The sequence below is a fragment of the Pelophylax lessonae genome, assembly GCF_965119305.1.
Source record: "Pelophylax lessonae genome assembly, chromosome: 4".
Lineage (NCBI taxonomy): Eukaryota > Metazoa > Chordata > Amphibia > Anura > Ranidae > Pelophylax > Pelophylax lessonae.
The window spans coordinates 122342668-122359972 of record NC_138771.1 but is presented as its reverse complement, the minus strand read 5'-3'; the positions used below and the strand labels follow the sequence as shown (position 1 = coordinate 122359972).

At 41.2% G+C, this 17305-nt stretch overlaps 1 protein-coding gene across 1 annotated transcript in view; it reads left to right on the top strand.

Annotated features, from left to right (window-relative positions):
- TERB2 (telomere repeat binding bouquet formation protein 2) overlaps positions 1 to 15625 on the top strand; it is a gene marked incomplete at its 5' end in the record, with an annotated part of 194308 nt that extends 178683 nt beyond the window's left edge. The window contains 2 exons of the mRNA XM_082253501.1: positions 6314 to 6402; positions 15489 to 15625. Of these exons, the coding sequence (XP_082109627.1) occupies positions 6314 to 6402; positions 15489 to 15580 (181 nt within the window). The 3' untranslated portion in view covers positions 15581 to 15625. The remainder of the gene's footprint in view (positions 1 to 6313; positions 6403 to 15488) is intronic.
- Positions 15626 to 17305: the final 1680 nt, after the last annotated feature.

The window sequence follows — 17305 nt, the reverse complement described above, 5'->3', positions numbered from 1 at the left end:
ACCTTACCATCGAGGCCTTTTGCAATATCACTTATGAAGATATTAAACAAAATTGGTCCCAGTACAGATCCCTGAGGTACCCCACTGGTAACATGACCTTGTTCTGAATGTTCTCCATTGACTACAACCCTCTGTTGTCTGTCACTCAGCCACTGCCTAATCCACTCAACAATATGGGAGTCCATGCTCAATGACTGCAGTTTATTGATAAGTCTTCTATGTGGGACAGTGTCAAAAGCCTTACTAAAATCTAGATATGCAATGTCTACTGCACCTCCACCGTCTATTATTTTAGTCACCCAGTCAAAAAAATCTATAAGATTTGTTTGACATGATCTCCCTGAAGTAAACCCATGTTGTTTTTCATCTTGCAATCCATGGGATTTAAGATGTTCCACAATCCTATCCTTTAATAGGGTTTCCATTAATTTGCCTACTATTGATGTCAGACTCACTGGTCTATAGTTGCTCGATTCCTCCCTACTACCTTTCTTGTGAATGGGCACGACATTTGCCAATTTCCAATCTTCCGGGACGACTCCTGTTACTAATGATTGGTTAAATAAATCTGTTAATGGTTTTGCCAGCTCACCACTAAGCTCTTTTAATAATTTTGGGTGTATCTCATCAGGACCCTGTGACTTATTTGTCTTCACTTTAGACAGCAATCTTAGAACGTCTTCCTCTGTAAAGACACATGCATCAAACGATTCATTAGTCATCCTTTCAAGTGGAGGTCCTTCTCCTTTTTCTTCTGTAAAAACTGAACAGAGGTATTCATTAAGGCAGTCGGCTAGCCCTTTATTCTCTTCTACATACCTTCCGTCCTTTGTTTTTAATTTAGTTATTCCTTGTTTTAATTTCCTTTTTTCATTTATATATCTGAAGAATGTCTTATCCCCCTTTTTCATAGACTGAGCTAGTTTTTCTTCTGCCTGCGCTTTAGAAGTTCTTATAACTTGCTTGGCCTCTTTCTGCCTAATCTTGTAGATTTCCTTATCTTCATTGCTCTGGGTTTTTTTATAATTACAAAATGCTAGCTTTTTATTTTTAATGATTTGGGCCACTTCTGCTGAGTACCACAGTGGTCTCTTCCTTTTTTTGCTTTTACTGACAAGTCTAATGCAATTTTCTGTTGCCTTCAATAATGCACCTTTTAAGTAGTCCCATTTCTCCTGGACTCCATGTAATCCGTACCAGTCTGATAAGGTAGTTGTAGTTGCTTGCGACCCGGTGTTCCATGAAAAAACCATACCCGTGAGAAAACCATACCCTCGTCACTTCCGGAGGGTATGGATTTCTCACGGTATTTTAACTTGCTGCGGTTACATTATAACAGCTCCTCTGCATCATGCCTCATGTCCGCTCCTTCCCCTTTCACTTCCCTGATCTCGGTTAATAAATATAAAAGCGGATCACGGAGCACAGATCGCCGTCACTTACATTTCATACACCCGCCGCCGCTTTTATATTTATTAGGGGAGATCAGGGAAGTGACAGGGAGAGGAGAGGAGATGATTGATGTTGCAGCAGAACTGTTTTAATGTTACCGCCGCAAGTATTAGTGCCGTTAACATATCATACCCTCCGAGCATGCGCACTTGTTAACTTCTTTCTTGTTCAATCACGTCTCCGGGGCTCTGAGCATGCGCTCTGCTGCACTGCTCTGCTGTTTCAGACCGGAAGTGACGAGGGGTATGGTTTCTTCACGGGGTATGGTTTTTTAACGTTACACCGGCACGGGTGGGACCGCCTCTACAAAGAGCGCTGTCTTGGTGTGTGCCAAGTTTTTTGTCCATCAGAGGCACCCGTAGCCCCCGCACTGGCACACGCCTCCTTCCCTCCATGTCCTATGTACAGAGGAGGGAAGTTCCCCGTGCCGGTGGAAGGATGTGGGCTGGCCGCGGCTTCGCGGCGGTCCCGCCCCTCCGCCTCGAGTGAAGGGAAGACGGACCCCGCCCCTCTACATCATGTGGAGGGGGAGGCGGCGCCGAGCCCCAACCTCCCAGGGAGCCCTATTAGGCTCAGGTATACGTATACTTACCCTCCAGCTCCTCCTTACAGCGCTCAGCTGTTCACAATTTACTCAAGCTCAATCAGCTATATAGAAGCATATACTTCCCTCTCTCATTCCATTCCACCGTGCCTCTGTCACGGTCACACTTCGGTCTGGCTTCACCTTGGATCTCTGGAACAAATTGTAAGTAGGATGCTGGAACTAATCTCTTTTTTACCTTCCTTTCATGCATGTTGCTGTTTTCCTTTTGACTGATGCCATAATTGGGATCAGTTTACCTACACTATTACAAATATTTTTTGCCCTCCCAATCTATCTTACAACATTGCCACCTATGCATGTTTAGTATTGTGTAACATTTTTCTTTCATGCACAATGCTGTTTCTTTCTTTTGCTGATGCTCTCATCAGTTTACTTATATCACTATTACACACTTGGGTTTTTCCAACCCTTTCTGCTACACTGGCACTTATTTTCTGCCTCCACCTTTATCTAGCACACACTGTCCCACATCACAGTTTATTCTATTTATTTTATTTATTTCATCACTGGAACTCTGGTTTCTTTTTTGGCTTTTTTTTCCACTATCCACACTGCTATAACCTAGCATTATGTCACTTCGCTCTACCACATCACCTCACTTATATATGACTTCTTTGTCCTGGCCAAATATCCTGCCTTCTTATAAGAATACCATTATTTAATTTCTAGGAAACAGCCCTCTCATCTTTTCTACACCTGAGCCTGTCTTTAATTTGGACTCCAGCCGCACACAGCTTCCTTTGGACGGGTTTGTGTGAGCTCTACACATATCTTGAAAGGGGTTCACCCCTCTAGATACAGGTCTCTTTGACCTTGTACGCATCCGTGTATGATCTATACCCCCTAATGGACACACAGGGAGAATGCCGAGCCTGCCGAACTGATTTTAAATCCATGCATGCAGAACTTTTTCTAATACAGACAGAGACATTACAAGTATGTATTCACTCAGAACCTTCCTTGTAATACTATGTCAAAATTATACGAAGTCTCTGAAGAAATTGGTTGAGTTATACCTTATAATGTATTGTTTCTAACATACTTTTATGTTTCTATTATAGAAATTTATGTGCAATACTTTACATTACCCCTGAAGAAGCGAATAGCTTTGAAACGCGTTGGGTATTTGGTTGTGAATCTAATTGCACGTCTCTGTAGCTGTACTGTATTGCATTTTCTGTATGTATATTTTCTATGTACAATTTTTGTTGTTTTTAGACTCTTATGGTTGTTTAATAAAATTTTGATATTCCTTTCAAACATACTCTACTACCTTACTTGTTTCATACTAATCTGAGTGCCTTAAAAGTCCCAACCCCTTAGGGGAACCCCTTTCTTTTGCTGTATTTGCTTACCAGGGATGTGGCACCTCCTCCTTTAGGGGGCTCTGGCTGAGGATAACCCTTTGTCTAGGACACACTTAACCCCTCCCTGTCCAGTACAGTTAAACCCTTCCCTGCCAGTGTCATTTTTACAGTAACATATGCATATGTATAGCACTGATTACTGCAGTAATGTCACTGGTACCCCCAAAAGTGTCAAAAATGTCAGTCAAGGGTCCGATCTGTCCGCCGCAATGTCGCAAAAAAAATCGCAGATCGCCGCCATTACTCGTTAAAAAAAACCACCAAAAATTACAAAAATCTTTCCCTTTGTACGTAAACGCGATAACTTTTGCGCAAACCAATCAAAATACGCTTTTTGCGATTTTTTTTTTACCAAACATATGTAGCATAAAACAAATTGGCCGAAAATGTTAAAAAATTTAGATTTTTACATTTTTTGGGGGGGGGGGGGGAATTTCATTTAAAAAAATGTGAAAAATAGTTATTTTTGCAAAATTTACGTTCTTTTTTTGTTTATAGCGCATGATCAAAAAAATCGCACAGGTGATCAAATACCACCAAAAGAAAGCTCTGTTTGTGGGAAAAAAAGGACATGAAATTCATTTAGGTACAGCATCGCACGACCATGCAATTGTCCGTTAAAGTCACGCAGTAAAAAATCGCAAAAAACCCCCTGGTCAGGAAGGGGGTAAAATCTTCCGGGGCTTAAGTGGTTAAATTCGTTTTATTATAGAGTACCTGAGTACCTGTCTCCAGCCCATCAGGGTACCTGAGTACCTATCTGCAGCCCAGTAGAGTACCCGGCTCCAGCCCATGTACCCGAATACCTCTCTGTAGCCCATCATAGTACCCGAGTACCTCTCTGTAGCCCATCAGAGTACCCGAGTACCTATTTGCAGCCCAGATTACCTGAGTACCTATCTGCAGACCATCAGAGTACCCGAGTACCTATCTGCAGACCATCAGAGTACCCGAGTACCTGTCACCAGCCCGGAGTACCCGAGTACCTGTCTTCAGCCCAGAGTACCCGAGTACCTGTCTCCAGCCCTGAGTACCTGTCTTCAGCCCAGAGTGCCCGAGTACCTTTCTGCAGCCCATCAGAGTACCCGAGTACCTTTCTGAAGCCAATCAGTGTACCTAAGTACCTGTCTGAAGCCCATCAGAGTACCTGAGTACCTATCTGCAGCTCATCAGAGTACCTATCTGCAGCCCCTGCCTCATAGATTATGTGTTGGGGTGTTTGCTTTCCAAAATGGGGTCATTTTGTGGGCGTTTCCATCATCCTGGTGCTCCAGGGCCTTCAAAAGTGTGATAGGTTGTAATGAAATTAGATGTGTAATTTATGCTCATAGAATGCCTGAAGGGCATGGGCCTCTGTATGGGGCCAGGCTGTGCAAAAGTCTCACACATGTGGTATCGCCATACTCAGGAGGAGTAGCAGAATGTATTTTGGGGTGTAATTTTGTATACATGCTATGTGTTAGAAATATCTTATAAATTGACAACTTTGTCTAAAAAAAAAATAAGTTTTCATTTTCTTTCCACATATTCCAAAAACATGTGGAAATTACATGTTCAAAAGACTCATTATGCCTCCTAGAATATTCATTGGGGTGTTTGCTTTCCAAAATGGGGTCATTTTGTGGGTAACTCGATTGTCCTGGTGCTCCAGGGCCTTCAAAATGTGATAGGTCGTTAGGAAATTATATGTGTAATTTATGCTCGTAGAACATATAGGTAGAAATACTCAGGAGGAGTAACAGAATGTATTTTGGGGTGTCATTTTTGCTATGTACATGCTATGTGTTAAAAATATTATATACATTTTCAACTTTGTGTAAAAAAAAAATACTCAGCGGAATGTATTTTGGGGTGTAATTGCAAGTATGCATATACTGTGTGTGAGAAATAACTTGTTTTTATGACAGTTTTGGGGGAAAAAATGTATTTAATTTTACTAAGAATTGTAGGAAAAAAATTACAACTTCAAAAAACTCACTATGCCTCTTACTAAATACACTAGAATATCTACTTTCCAAAAAGGGGTCATTTGGGGGGTATTTGTACTGTCCTGACATTTTAGGGCCTCAAGAAATGAGATAGGCCATCGATACATCAGGTGTGATCGATTTTCAATGATTGGCACCGTAACTTGTAGACTCTATAACTTTCACACAGACTAAATAATATCCACTAATTTGGGTTATTTTTACCAAAGATATGTAGCAGTTTAAATTTTGGCCCAAATTTTTGAAAAGAAATTACTTATTTGCAAATTGTTATAATAGAAACTAAAACAAAATGTTTTTTTTTTTTTTAAATTTTCGCTTTTTTTTCACTTATATCCCAAAAAAATAAAAAACCCAGTGGTGATTAAATACCACCAAAAGAAAGCTCTATTTGTGTGAAAATGATAAGAAATTTGATTGGGTACAGCGTTGCATGACTGAGTAATTATCATTCAAAGTGTGAGAGCACTGAAAGCTGAAAATTGGTCTGGGCAGGAAGGGGGTGAAAGTGCCCTGTATGGAATTGGTAAAGTGTTAGTTCAGCTTAACAGATGAAATATAAAGCTGAACTAACACTGTACACCCTCCCCATCCCCCTGTCACCGCTGTACTTACCTCCGGGGATGCTGAGCTGTCAGTGCGCATGCAGCTGGTCCAGTGATGTGGGGATTTTAAATCCCTGTTCTTCTCCCTCTTTTCTGTGTAGCATGCTTCTGGAATGGATATGAGTGATTATGATTGGTCAGTGCTGTCACTGACAGCACTGATTCTGATTGGTCAGTGCTGAGCATACATTGCTTCTGATCTGATCTATACATTGCTTCTGGTTGACTCAGGCAGCATCTCTCCTTCATAGACCTATATAGAATATGACAATGCCATTTTCTGCTATTGTGTAGGAAGAAGGACTTGATGTCTGATAATGGATCCTCTGATGATGGTATATGCCATACCTTTCAGAATTTTCCTGGAAATAATATGCACACAGGTAAACTTCTTTTTTTAAACATTTTGCACACATGTTAATATCTGCTTTTATTTATTTTTTGCTAGAAATTATGTTTTTTTTTACAATATTTCTTTTTTTAAATTAGTATATCAGTAAATAATTAAATGGGTATTAGTAACATGATTATTATTGTGTCATAATAAAAGGTGAACTAGAAAGGCAATAAAAAAACGCAGTTGACATCATTAAAGTTGTAAAGGACATCATCTTCTCCACATGGGGAAGGGGGGAGGGTAGGAAGGCAAAGAGGGAAGAAGAATAAAAAAAAAGGGGGGGGTTGCAAAGTAGGGTTGGTGGGAGAGGGAAAAAGAAAAGGTGAAAACATTGTATCCAGTTTACTAACTGGGTAGGTGTATGTAATACAGGAGAGGTATGCATGAAGATCCATTCACTACACAGTGTAAAATATAGTAACTAATGTCAATAATTAATTGTACAGTTGGGAATATGCAACCATAAGGACCAAAGGTTAAGGAATTTTAAGTTTGGATACATTTTTAATGGCTAATATTTTTTTTTAATTTTACATTGGCGATTTAGTGTGGAAAGAATATAAAAGGTGCATCCGTGGTGTTCTGCTGTTTGGCAATGTTACATTTACCCGCCAGGAATAAGTAGATCAGTAATACTGTCACGGTCAAGGGTCAGGCTGGGAGACCAGTAGCTATAGCTCCCATTTGTAATGATATCCTGCACGGGGATACCATTTTGTTTCAGAGTTCAGCCATGACAGTTTCAAACCAAAAGGCCACTCACTCACCAGCCCCCACCCCACTCCAATTAACTTAGTATCCAGAGCTTCAAAGAACACCTTATCTCAGCACATCCTGGCAGATGTACAAGCCGTGTCATAAACAAAGCAAACCTTATCTCAGCACATTCTGGCAGATGTCCACTACGGCTGACCAGGCTGTGTTGTAATTCCACAGCCAAATTGTTCATTAGGAAAATGACCACAGTTACACACAAATTCATAACTTTATACCCAAACAAGATATGTCTCTTGAAAGTGTATATTTGAATGCCAAATAAAATACTGAACGAAACGAGACCATGCATGATCACCCTATCACATATGGAATGGGAAATAGCGATAAGATATTCCCTGTATGATAGATATATTCATGTTTGATATCGTTTGAAAGCAAATCACGTGCGGAATGAGGAACTAGCAGTTTAAAGAATGTAACCCTTACATATTTCAAGATATGAATTCTGTATAAATCTGTCTAAACGGGAGGTTCCTTGGCATTTTCTGAGCCTCAGGGCCGCCCATGGCCCCTGTGTTTATTGGTCAGGGACCTCTGGTGACACCCCCTGTGGGTCAGAGAAAAAGAGAGAAGCTGATGGGTTTTTCAGTTCTCATGTAACATCAAGGAGAGAAACATTTACCAAATTGGAGAACCGATCACACATGCTCAGCTTTTGAAACTCTGATAATACAAGGACGTGGACTGCAAATATTCTTGTTTCTAATTCTTTATCTTATTTTTCTAAATTGCTGAATTGTGTCTCTATTTCTTTGTAACCCATTTTTTCTGTAAATATTTTTATTTTCACCAATTTTAACCTTTTTATTAAACCTTATTCTGAAAAATGTTAATCTTGTCACTAAGCTCTTAATGCAAAGCTACCAAAGAACCTGTCTCTTGAAGAGCGCTACTGTCTAGAATAAATCCTCTGTACATCCCTGTCTGCGGTGACAGTGCGTGTTACAGATGATTATTCTAAAGTCATAATTGGTATTTCTAAAATTACGAGCGTCCTCTGGGCTCATCATAACGTAGAGGTGGTGGCAGAGAAAGGGTTAATTGCTTAATTAGCCCGGTGACAATCGCTCTCAGCCTGCTGACATCTAGATTGTGGTCACGCAAGCTGGGAAATCTGTGTGGCGGGTGCCGCTAAGAGTGGCATTGTTATGCAAGTGACGGCAGGGTGTGAGATTGCCTGGTCTTTGGTCACGAGTTGGATGAGAAGGCCAGGGGTCTGATACCCGCCACTGTCACACCAGCAGGATAGGTTTAGAAGCAGCTCACCCTGACAGATAATGCAATGGAAGGTATAAGCACTAACTGGTATTCACCAGAGCTCATGATGATAGAGATGGGTATCCCATCGTGGCCCTCAGAATCACCCCACCAGCAGGTGAGCAAGCTGGGGTCAAGAAGTGCAAAGGCTTAAAAAGGAAGTTCATGGGAGAAGCAAAGGGTTCAAGGTTCAAGAGAAACAAGACTCAAGGCAAGGTTGTCTAAGGTATCATTCAGGGAGCTGTCCAGCATTTTAGGTGGCTCAGCAAGAAAAGATACTGCCAGACACAGCAGAGGTTGTAGGTATAGATCTGAATCTTGACATCTACTCTTGTGTTGGGAGAAAATCTTCAAGACAAACATGAAGCAATGCAAGGGATGGGTGATGTGCTATTTTTGAGCCTAGGAAAACAAAGATCAGATGAAAAAAATCTCACTCCAATAGGATTAGAGTGATTTCCCATACCAGAAGACATGCAGTAAGGAACCAGTTTCCCCACTTGGTCTCCAACATAGGAAGGGACGTGATGGATAAAATGTGGCAGGTTTGTAAGGGATGAGGTATCAGAAACTTTTTTCTGGTGCAGTTCCCAGAGGTTGGTACATTGGGAAGATTTAGAGGTGGTGGTAAGTGCTTTTCCCCAGGAGGACACAGAGAACAAGCTACCTAGTTCTAAATTCCCATTTGTACATAATACTAGTTTTAGAGAAGACGGTAGTTCCATTAACCAAGTTGTAAACATGGATATAACCTTCCCAAACAATTATATCATTTTCTGAAAGCAGAGACCCTAGACCCTAACCAATGGTGGCTTTTTCAATTTTTCTTTACAAAAGGGTTTATTAGCAGAATTAGAACAAATTCTACATCCAAAATGAAATGGAACATTTTGTCAACTACACATACATTAGGTTAAACAAATAATATAAAGACTTTAAAAAGTGTGTAGCACTGTCCACGCAGGGCCTGCTGAATAATGACTTGAGGGGCTCCCCTGATTACCAGCACAGGGTTACCTTGAGATAGTTTGCTGATCCCTCCTTGCTCCTGATGGCTCTTCAAACAAACAAACAGTCTAGGGGTGTTTTTTTTAATGTTTATTTGGAACTTTGATAGGAGAAGGCAATAGTGGGATACTCTAATTGAACTATTCACATTAGCTGAGGACTTCCATCTCTAAGCCTTCTAGGTTGATTGGAATCAGCTAGGCTGCCTAATCCTTACTACCACAAGTGTAGAAAGGGTTAAGTCTCTTGCTCTTCACTTCCTAGAAAACGACTTAGAGGATGATAACTTATCTTCAGGACACTCTCACTAGCTTCCCCTTTCAACCGACACACGGCCACTGTCTATCCTAGGAGCAGGGGTGGCCCCCCTCACGTGAGGCCCCTTGACACGAGATTCTGTACTCACTGTACTGCAGAGACAGATCCTCCAGTGTCTCCCCTCTCAGCCAGCTCCTCTGGACCTCTAGGTTGATTTCCTCACTGCTACACTCCAGGCCCTCAGGACGACCCCCTGAGACCACATGGCACCTCTACAGAGGAGGAGGCAGCCACTCCCCTCCCTCCGTGAGTCCGCTATCCAGATGAAAGACCTCGAGCACATGTGCTCCTGGCTTTGATACAGTATCCCAACATGCACTGAGGCACTTTCCCTCTGCCAATCATCAGGACTATATCAAAAGCCTGTGCACCCGTTCTTCAGGTTTCCTACCCCTGTCCAACATGCTTTCCTATTAGACCAGTGTGAAACACTCTCCAGACAGAATTAGTTGCATCCTGAGCACAATGAGCAGACCTCACTAACAGATCCTGCTCTCTGGTAGGCAGAAAACAATATAGATTTACCTACAGTCCCTCTGGTAAGCAGACAGAGCTCAAAACTACACTTTCTCACTAGAACCTACCTAGGAGGGTGCTACAACAGTATAAAAATGATTGCGCTACTGCCTTGAGGAACAGCTGCTGGCACTACAATACAACAAAATATTGTGTAACAAACAAAAGGAAATAAACAGTGCTGCGCTTAAGGCCCCTTTCACACATGCCCGTTCCGTTTTCTGCTCAGCGGGGCATCCATCTGCCGATCCCTGCTGAGCAGGCGGATGACAGCTCCGTCTCCGCTCTGTGTGCGGAGACAGAGGTGTCAGATGCCCGCTGTCCTCTATGGGGGGATCGGATGAGAACAGACTGCCTGTCCGTTCTCATCCAATTCGCCAGACGGACGGAAAATAGGGTTTCCATCCGTCTGGATTTGACGGACAGGATCGGATCGGATGTCAGCGGACATGTCTCTGCTGACATCCGCTGCCCCATAGAGATGCATGGGCATCCATTCAGATCCGCCCGAAAAAACTGACAGGCAGATCTGAACGGTCCGCGTTTGTCAAAGGGGCCTAATAGAAAGTGTACCTATTGTGTAAACAAGTGTACATAAATATAAATTATATCACACAATAACGTGCAATGAAAATAATACATGCTTAATATATGCATAATATATGCATATATGTGTATAATAACTTATGGTAACTTATAAATATAAAAATGTGCAATCTTAAGATGTTCAACATATAAATAAAGTGCAAAACCAAAAGTCTGCAAAAAATGTGAGTAGAGAACTGGCACTGTGTATCAAAACAGTCCAAACAGAAGAATTGGGAATAGAGTCCACTTCAAGAAGAAGATTCCATTATCCAATTAGAGAGTCACCAGGACACGTGCATCCACCACCCAGAAGGGAGAGAGAATATGCTTACCAGAATCAGTGGACTCAAAGAGTCAATCAAGCATTGAAATAGTAGAACAATGATTAGGGTAATAGTCTCTGGAAAGCTGTCCTCATACTTTTCCACCTCATCAGATCCCCTCTATTGGGTCATGAACATCAGCCAGGAAGTGATTCGATCATGGGGTGTGGCGTCCGTTCCTCCGTTGCACATTTTTAGATTGCACATATTTATGGTTATAAGTTACCATTATTATACACATAGTGTATGTGCATATACTGAGTAGGTATTCTGTCCATTCCACATTGCACTTTATTATGTGATATCATTTATATTTATGTAGACTTGTTTACACAATAGGTAGACTTTCTATTGAGCGCGGCACTGTTTATTTCCTTTAATAATATAAAGACGAATAGGCACAATCATAAAAGTTGTAGCCTAAAAATCTAAAAAAGAAAAAAAAAAAAAACTATGTAATTAGGATATACGGCTTATTGAGCAGGAGAGGTTCATACAATTAACTTACTGTATGTAAATTGTAACTGTGAGCTAGGAACTAATAATAAGTAAAGAGAGGGGAAAAAAGGTAGGGAATACAAGGGGGCCTATTGTCCAACTGAATCATAATGATGTGACAGTTTACATTTTTTATGTTGTTTTTTGAACAGTCATTTTTTTTTAACACATATTTTCAGAAAAAAATACATTAAAATGAGTTTTAGGGCCAACAAGACAATGTGATATCCAATAATTTTTTGGTGAAATACAAAGGATGGGGTTGCATCAAGTAAATAGATATCAAACATGTCAAGAGTTAAAATTGCATGCACCTGTGAAATCACAAGAGTTATGGTACCTAAAACTTTACATAGCTAATGTTTTAAAAGCCAATAAAGGTTCTCAGTTTAGAGTTAATCTTGAAAAATGGCCCTGCTGCACGTGTAAGCGGGTTGATAATAGCCAGTTAGGTGCTGTCCCAGATGGGTCTGATTCACTGATCCTATGTTATAAAAGGGGGACAGCAGGCCGGAGTGAAGCAGAACAGAAGAATTGGAAGTGACTCGTAGGGGAGTGAGACAGAGAACATCATCTGTGAGGAGCAGAATGTCACTCATTACTACCTGTATGTAAAGTCATCAATACTTGGGGTTTGGTCTGAAGACACCAGCTGGTGGAGAATGGTCTGATGGACTCTGTAATTAGATGGACAATACCTTTGCAAGTATGCCGGTGCAGCACATAGTTAGGGTTAGGGATGTAGGAAAGGAAATATGTCTCTGAATGTTGGACTTCATAATGCTTTGTGCACTTTTTCAAGTTAAGTTTTGAAACCTTGTTCCCGCCCATTTTGAAGTTACTACAGGGGTGTAATGCAAGTAACCGGCATCATCCCATGGCTCAGGTCACTAAGTTACTTGGGGTAAAAAGACATCAGTACGGAAGTAATACAGAGTGAAGACACCAGTGGTTACCTAGAATATCGGAGGTTTAACAGGCAGCCTGTTAGTAGCTTGTGCCTGTTCCAGGTGGAATGGTCTCTAGCAGTGAGGGAGATGTTGTCAGCACTCCTTCCACCAATGGACTGTCCCTGCATCCAATTCGCATGACAGGAAACTGAGCCGATTCACAAAGCCCTAGAGCGGCCTTGGTCCACATAGAAAAAGGGTCCTGTGTGTCTTCCAGTCTGAGCCAGGTGCGAATTCAGGTAAAAATTCGGACCTGAATCAGTAAACAGGGACTCACCGGACCCCATGCAGTGAACCGCAGCCGCAGCATGTGTGAAAGGAGCCTAACAGGGGTATGGAAGTTCAAGAGTTAAAGTGGTTTTAACCTTAATAAAAAAGAAAAACGAGAGAGATCTTGTTCCCTTAGGCTCGAGTCACACTAATTTGTTTTCATGCTTTTTGCAGCAATGCATTTCATTTTTTTAACATGGGTTCCTATGGAACACGTTCACATTAATGCATTTATGTGCCTCTGTGTTTTTGGAAAGGATCGGGGACTTTTTTCCCCCTGCAAAATGCAGCATGTTGCATGTAATAGACTTCAATGGACCTGCATCAAAAATGTTTTTACTGTTATTTTTCCACGATTTGCGTTTTTAAATCTGACCAACAACAAATTTTCCCAAAAAAAATGCAAATTGCAGTAAAATCGCAGCAAAATTGCAGTACAAAACGTGGAAAGCACAGCAAAAAGCACTACAGAAATGCTCAAAAGCGACATACATAGGTGTGAATCGAGCCTTATAGCAGATTAAACAGCACAGTGCTTATGCTGTCTAATATGCCCCTCTCTGAACTGTAAAAAAAACCTGGTTGATCATGCCTGTTCTTGTGTCCCCCTCTGTGTGCTGACCTCAATAATCATGGCTGCTGATCCCTGATTTCCGTGGTCAGGTTATATGCCTCCCGTCATCTCGCTGCTTTTCTCTCTCCTCTCCTCCGCCCCCCCCCCCCTCAGCCTGTCAGCTCTTGTGTGTCTCTCACCCTCTCTGTCCCCGCCACCTCCTGCTGCTATTGGTAGCTGGCAGTAAAAGTAAAGAACAATTAAAGCCAGCTCCTGTCATAGTAATTTCTCCTATACTGTGTATATGTTTTTGCAAGCCTGCAAATACCTTATCTTTGATCTCTTCTGGCCGCTCACAGCAGTTACGTGACCTCCCTGGCTTACATGAGAGGGGGAACTCGACCCCTCTTTTCAGCCCGTAGATCAGAGAAATACAGAGGAGCGGAGCCTTATGCCTGTGCTACTAAAAATTCTAAGAAATATTATCTTTTTTTCTGGTTCTGGACATGCTACAGAGCTGAAACTTCACAGGTACACTTTTTAGACCCCCCAGACACTAAATCCAAAAAAAGTCATGCCTGCCTCCAAAAATGCCCGACAAATGCCTGCAACAAAAACGCCCAGGTGGAGCGGAGCCCTATGCCTGTGCTACTAAAAATTCTAAGAAAAATTATCTTTTTTTTCTGGTTCTGGACATGCTACAGAGCTGAAACTTCACAGGTACACTTTTTAGACCCCCCCAGACACTAAATCCAAAGAAATCTCATTTTTTTTTTTTTCAATAATTTTTTCAATATTTTTAAGAACTTTTTTTTGTGTGATTGAGCATGACCCAGAACCATCATATTCTGATTAGCCAAATACAAAGTCGTCTATCATACAAGTCGCGCTGAATACGTGCAAAGTCGTGCTGAAAGTCGCGCTAACAAGTCGCCCCTTATGAGGCGACTTAGAGGTTGCGGCAGTGTGAACCGGCTCTTACACAGCGTAGGAGGGAATAATAGAACAGAGGAGCTGGCTGTATTTAATCTTTACCTTTACAACCACTTAAAGTAGAAAGATAGGCAAAGCGTCAGATTTATTTCATCTTCTGTGTCAGAGATTTTCCTTCCTGTCTACTTCCTGTCCCATAGCCAACACAGGATATGAGAGGAAATCCCTGCAAGTTATAGTTCTAGTTTATGAAAACTAGTGTCCCCATTGGAATATTTACCTTCTGTTACTTTTCAGGAGACAACCAAAAATGTAAGATTTTCTTTTACTTTCAATGAGAATTGTAAACAAGAAAAATAGAGAGGGTAAATCTCCCTCAGTGGGGGCACAGACAGCAATAAAAACTGACAAGTGTTCCAATCCCTCTCCACTCTATCCAAAACTAAAAAATGTTTTGCCTTTAGCTATACTTGGCAAGTATGGAGACCGTGCAAGGTGCATGGTGGGTCCCACTCCGCTAATGGGGAATGGTAGTAGAAGCGCTGAACAGGAGGATGTGAACAAGGCTCAGCATGTCCCATCAAAATGCAAATTATGTAGGTGTCAATTGTCATGGGGACCAGAGTGTTAACTGGAAAACATTTGCAGTGCATGTGTACACATGGTACATTAATTTCTAAGAGTAGAGGCCCACCTTAAGGTTGGGTATTCCCCCATGGCAGCCTCAGCCTGGTCTCAGGGCATTGAAAAAAAATGGCAAAGCAGCAAAGGTACCCCATGTGTAGAGCAAAGTAAACCTGTCACAGGTGCCTAGTGTAGCCCAGAAGAACCCACCCCAGGGTAGCCCCTTCATGTGATCCTTGGTGGGCGCCCAATGAAGGGAGAAAACATGGAGGATCTGACGATCCCTCAACACCATACTCCTCCCCACACACGTTTGCATTGAGGGTGGGTACAGGGAGTGACAGGGGTACTTTTCTTTTTTTACATTTATTTTATTATAATGTATTTTTTAACATTATTGCCATAACAAGGGGTGGGAGTGTTTCTCATTGTATTAAATAGATATTATCTCTTATAGGTTATATTTCAATTGATCAACTGCATAAATTCCCAGGAGAGCTGCATGATTTCACACCTGACTCCTCAGAATATTTAGTTTATTGTATTTAAGCTTCAAGTTACAAATTTTAGAGGATAAAATTGTGTTGACTGTTATGTTACCATATGTTTTAAATGTTATGTAAGATTTTGATCTGGATTTCTGTACAAAAATTAAATAATTAGATCAAACAGATGACAGTTTTGCCCTTTGAATTATTGTGAAAAAGTCTTGTTGCTGTAAATTAAAAATGTAACACAAAGTGAGACCATCTTGAAACAGCCAAGTCAGATGAATACTTAGCCCACAATCCTGTCCATGGCCTCCAATGTTTGTTCACATCCCGTAAGCAGATCTTCATTGTACTTGCTAGGCCTGCACATGAGCTTCCTGTAGGGACCTATGGGACCATTTTGTTGAGTACCTTCTGCTTTAAAAGATAGTCTTAAAAAAACCCTATAAAAAGTGTGTGAGAACAAAGGAGTTCATGGACCCAAAGCTTAAATCCCTCAACGGGCCTGGCCTGGGCTGGCCACTTATTTGATCATTGCTGGCAAGCCAAGACAATATGTAGTTAGTCAAAGTGAGGCAATTTGTCCATTTAGGATGCAGGAGTTTAACGGACATTTTTTTCTGAAAGTCTTGTTCCAACTGTAAACAGATAATATCTGTGATCATGGATTCCGACAGCCACTTTGTGAGCCTTCTAGCACCATTTGGCCTAAATAAATGTACTGTGCTACAGGGTGCTTTTGACTGACAGGTGCAGTTTCTCAAAGGGTGCATATTAAAGACAACAATTGCTTTGCCACATATTGACACCTCCTATCTTGTATTGCTGTGCTGCTTTGTTGAACATCATAAAGCACCATGATTCCATTAATTACTTAAAGGTTTCTTACCTATTGAGCCTACCAGTAGAACCAGTATTTTTCCAAGTACTTTAATAGGTAAAGCTGTTTTTTTCAACAATGGCAGTTAGAGCTATAGAAAGTCCTGGTCTGAGCTACTTAATGGTAGGAGGAGCTGTCAACCAATCAACAGGAGACATTGACTGCAGTGGATTATAAAAAAAAGTACAATTGCCTGTGGTTCACACAGGAGTGTGACAACCAGCTCTCACACTGGTAGTGGGTGGACACCCTATTAACCACTTCAGATCCGGAAGGTTTCACCCCCTTAATGACCAGGCCACTTTTTGCGATACTACACTGCGTTGCTTTGACTGACAATTGTGTGGTCGTGCGATGACGTACCCAAGAAAATTTATGTATTTTTTCCCCACAAATAGAGCTTTCTTTTGGCGGTATTTGATAACCTCTGAGGTTTTTAATTTTTGCAATATAGACAAAAAAAGACAGACAATTTTTAACAATATTTTTTACTTTCTGCTAAAAAACATTCCCAATAAAAAAAAATTAAAAATCAGATTTTCTCATCAATTTAGGCCAATATGTATTCTGCTACATATTTTTGGTAAAAAAAACAACCTAATAAGTGTATTTGGATTGGTTTGCGCAAAAGTTATAGCATCTCCAAACTATGGGATAGATTTATGGCATTTTAATTTTTTTTTTAGTTTTTACTAGTAATGGCGGCAAGTGGTGATTTTTAGAGGGACTATGACATTGCAGCAGACAGATCTGACACTAAAGGCCCCTACACACGTCCTGATTGTCGGCCGTAAAGATTCGGCCGACGACCGATCGGCCAATTGTAGGCTTGTTAGTATGATGCTTCCGACAGCCGACAGCGCATTTTCGGCCGAACAGAATCTGTCATGCAAGCATTAAAAT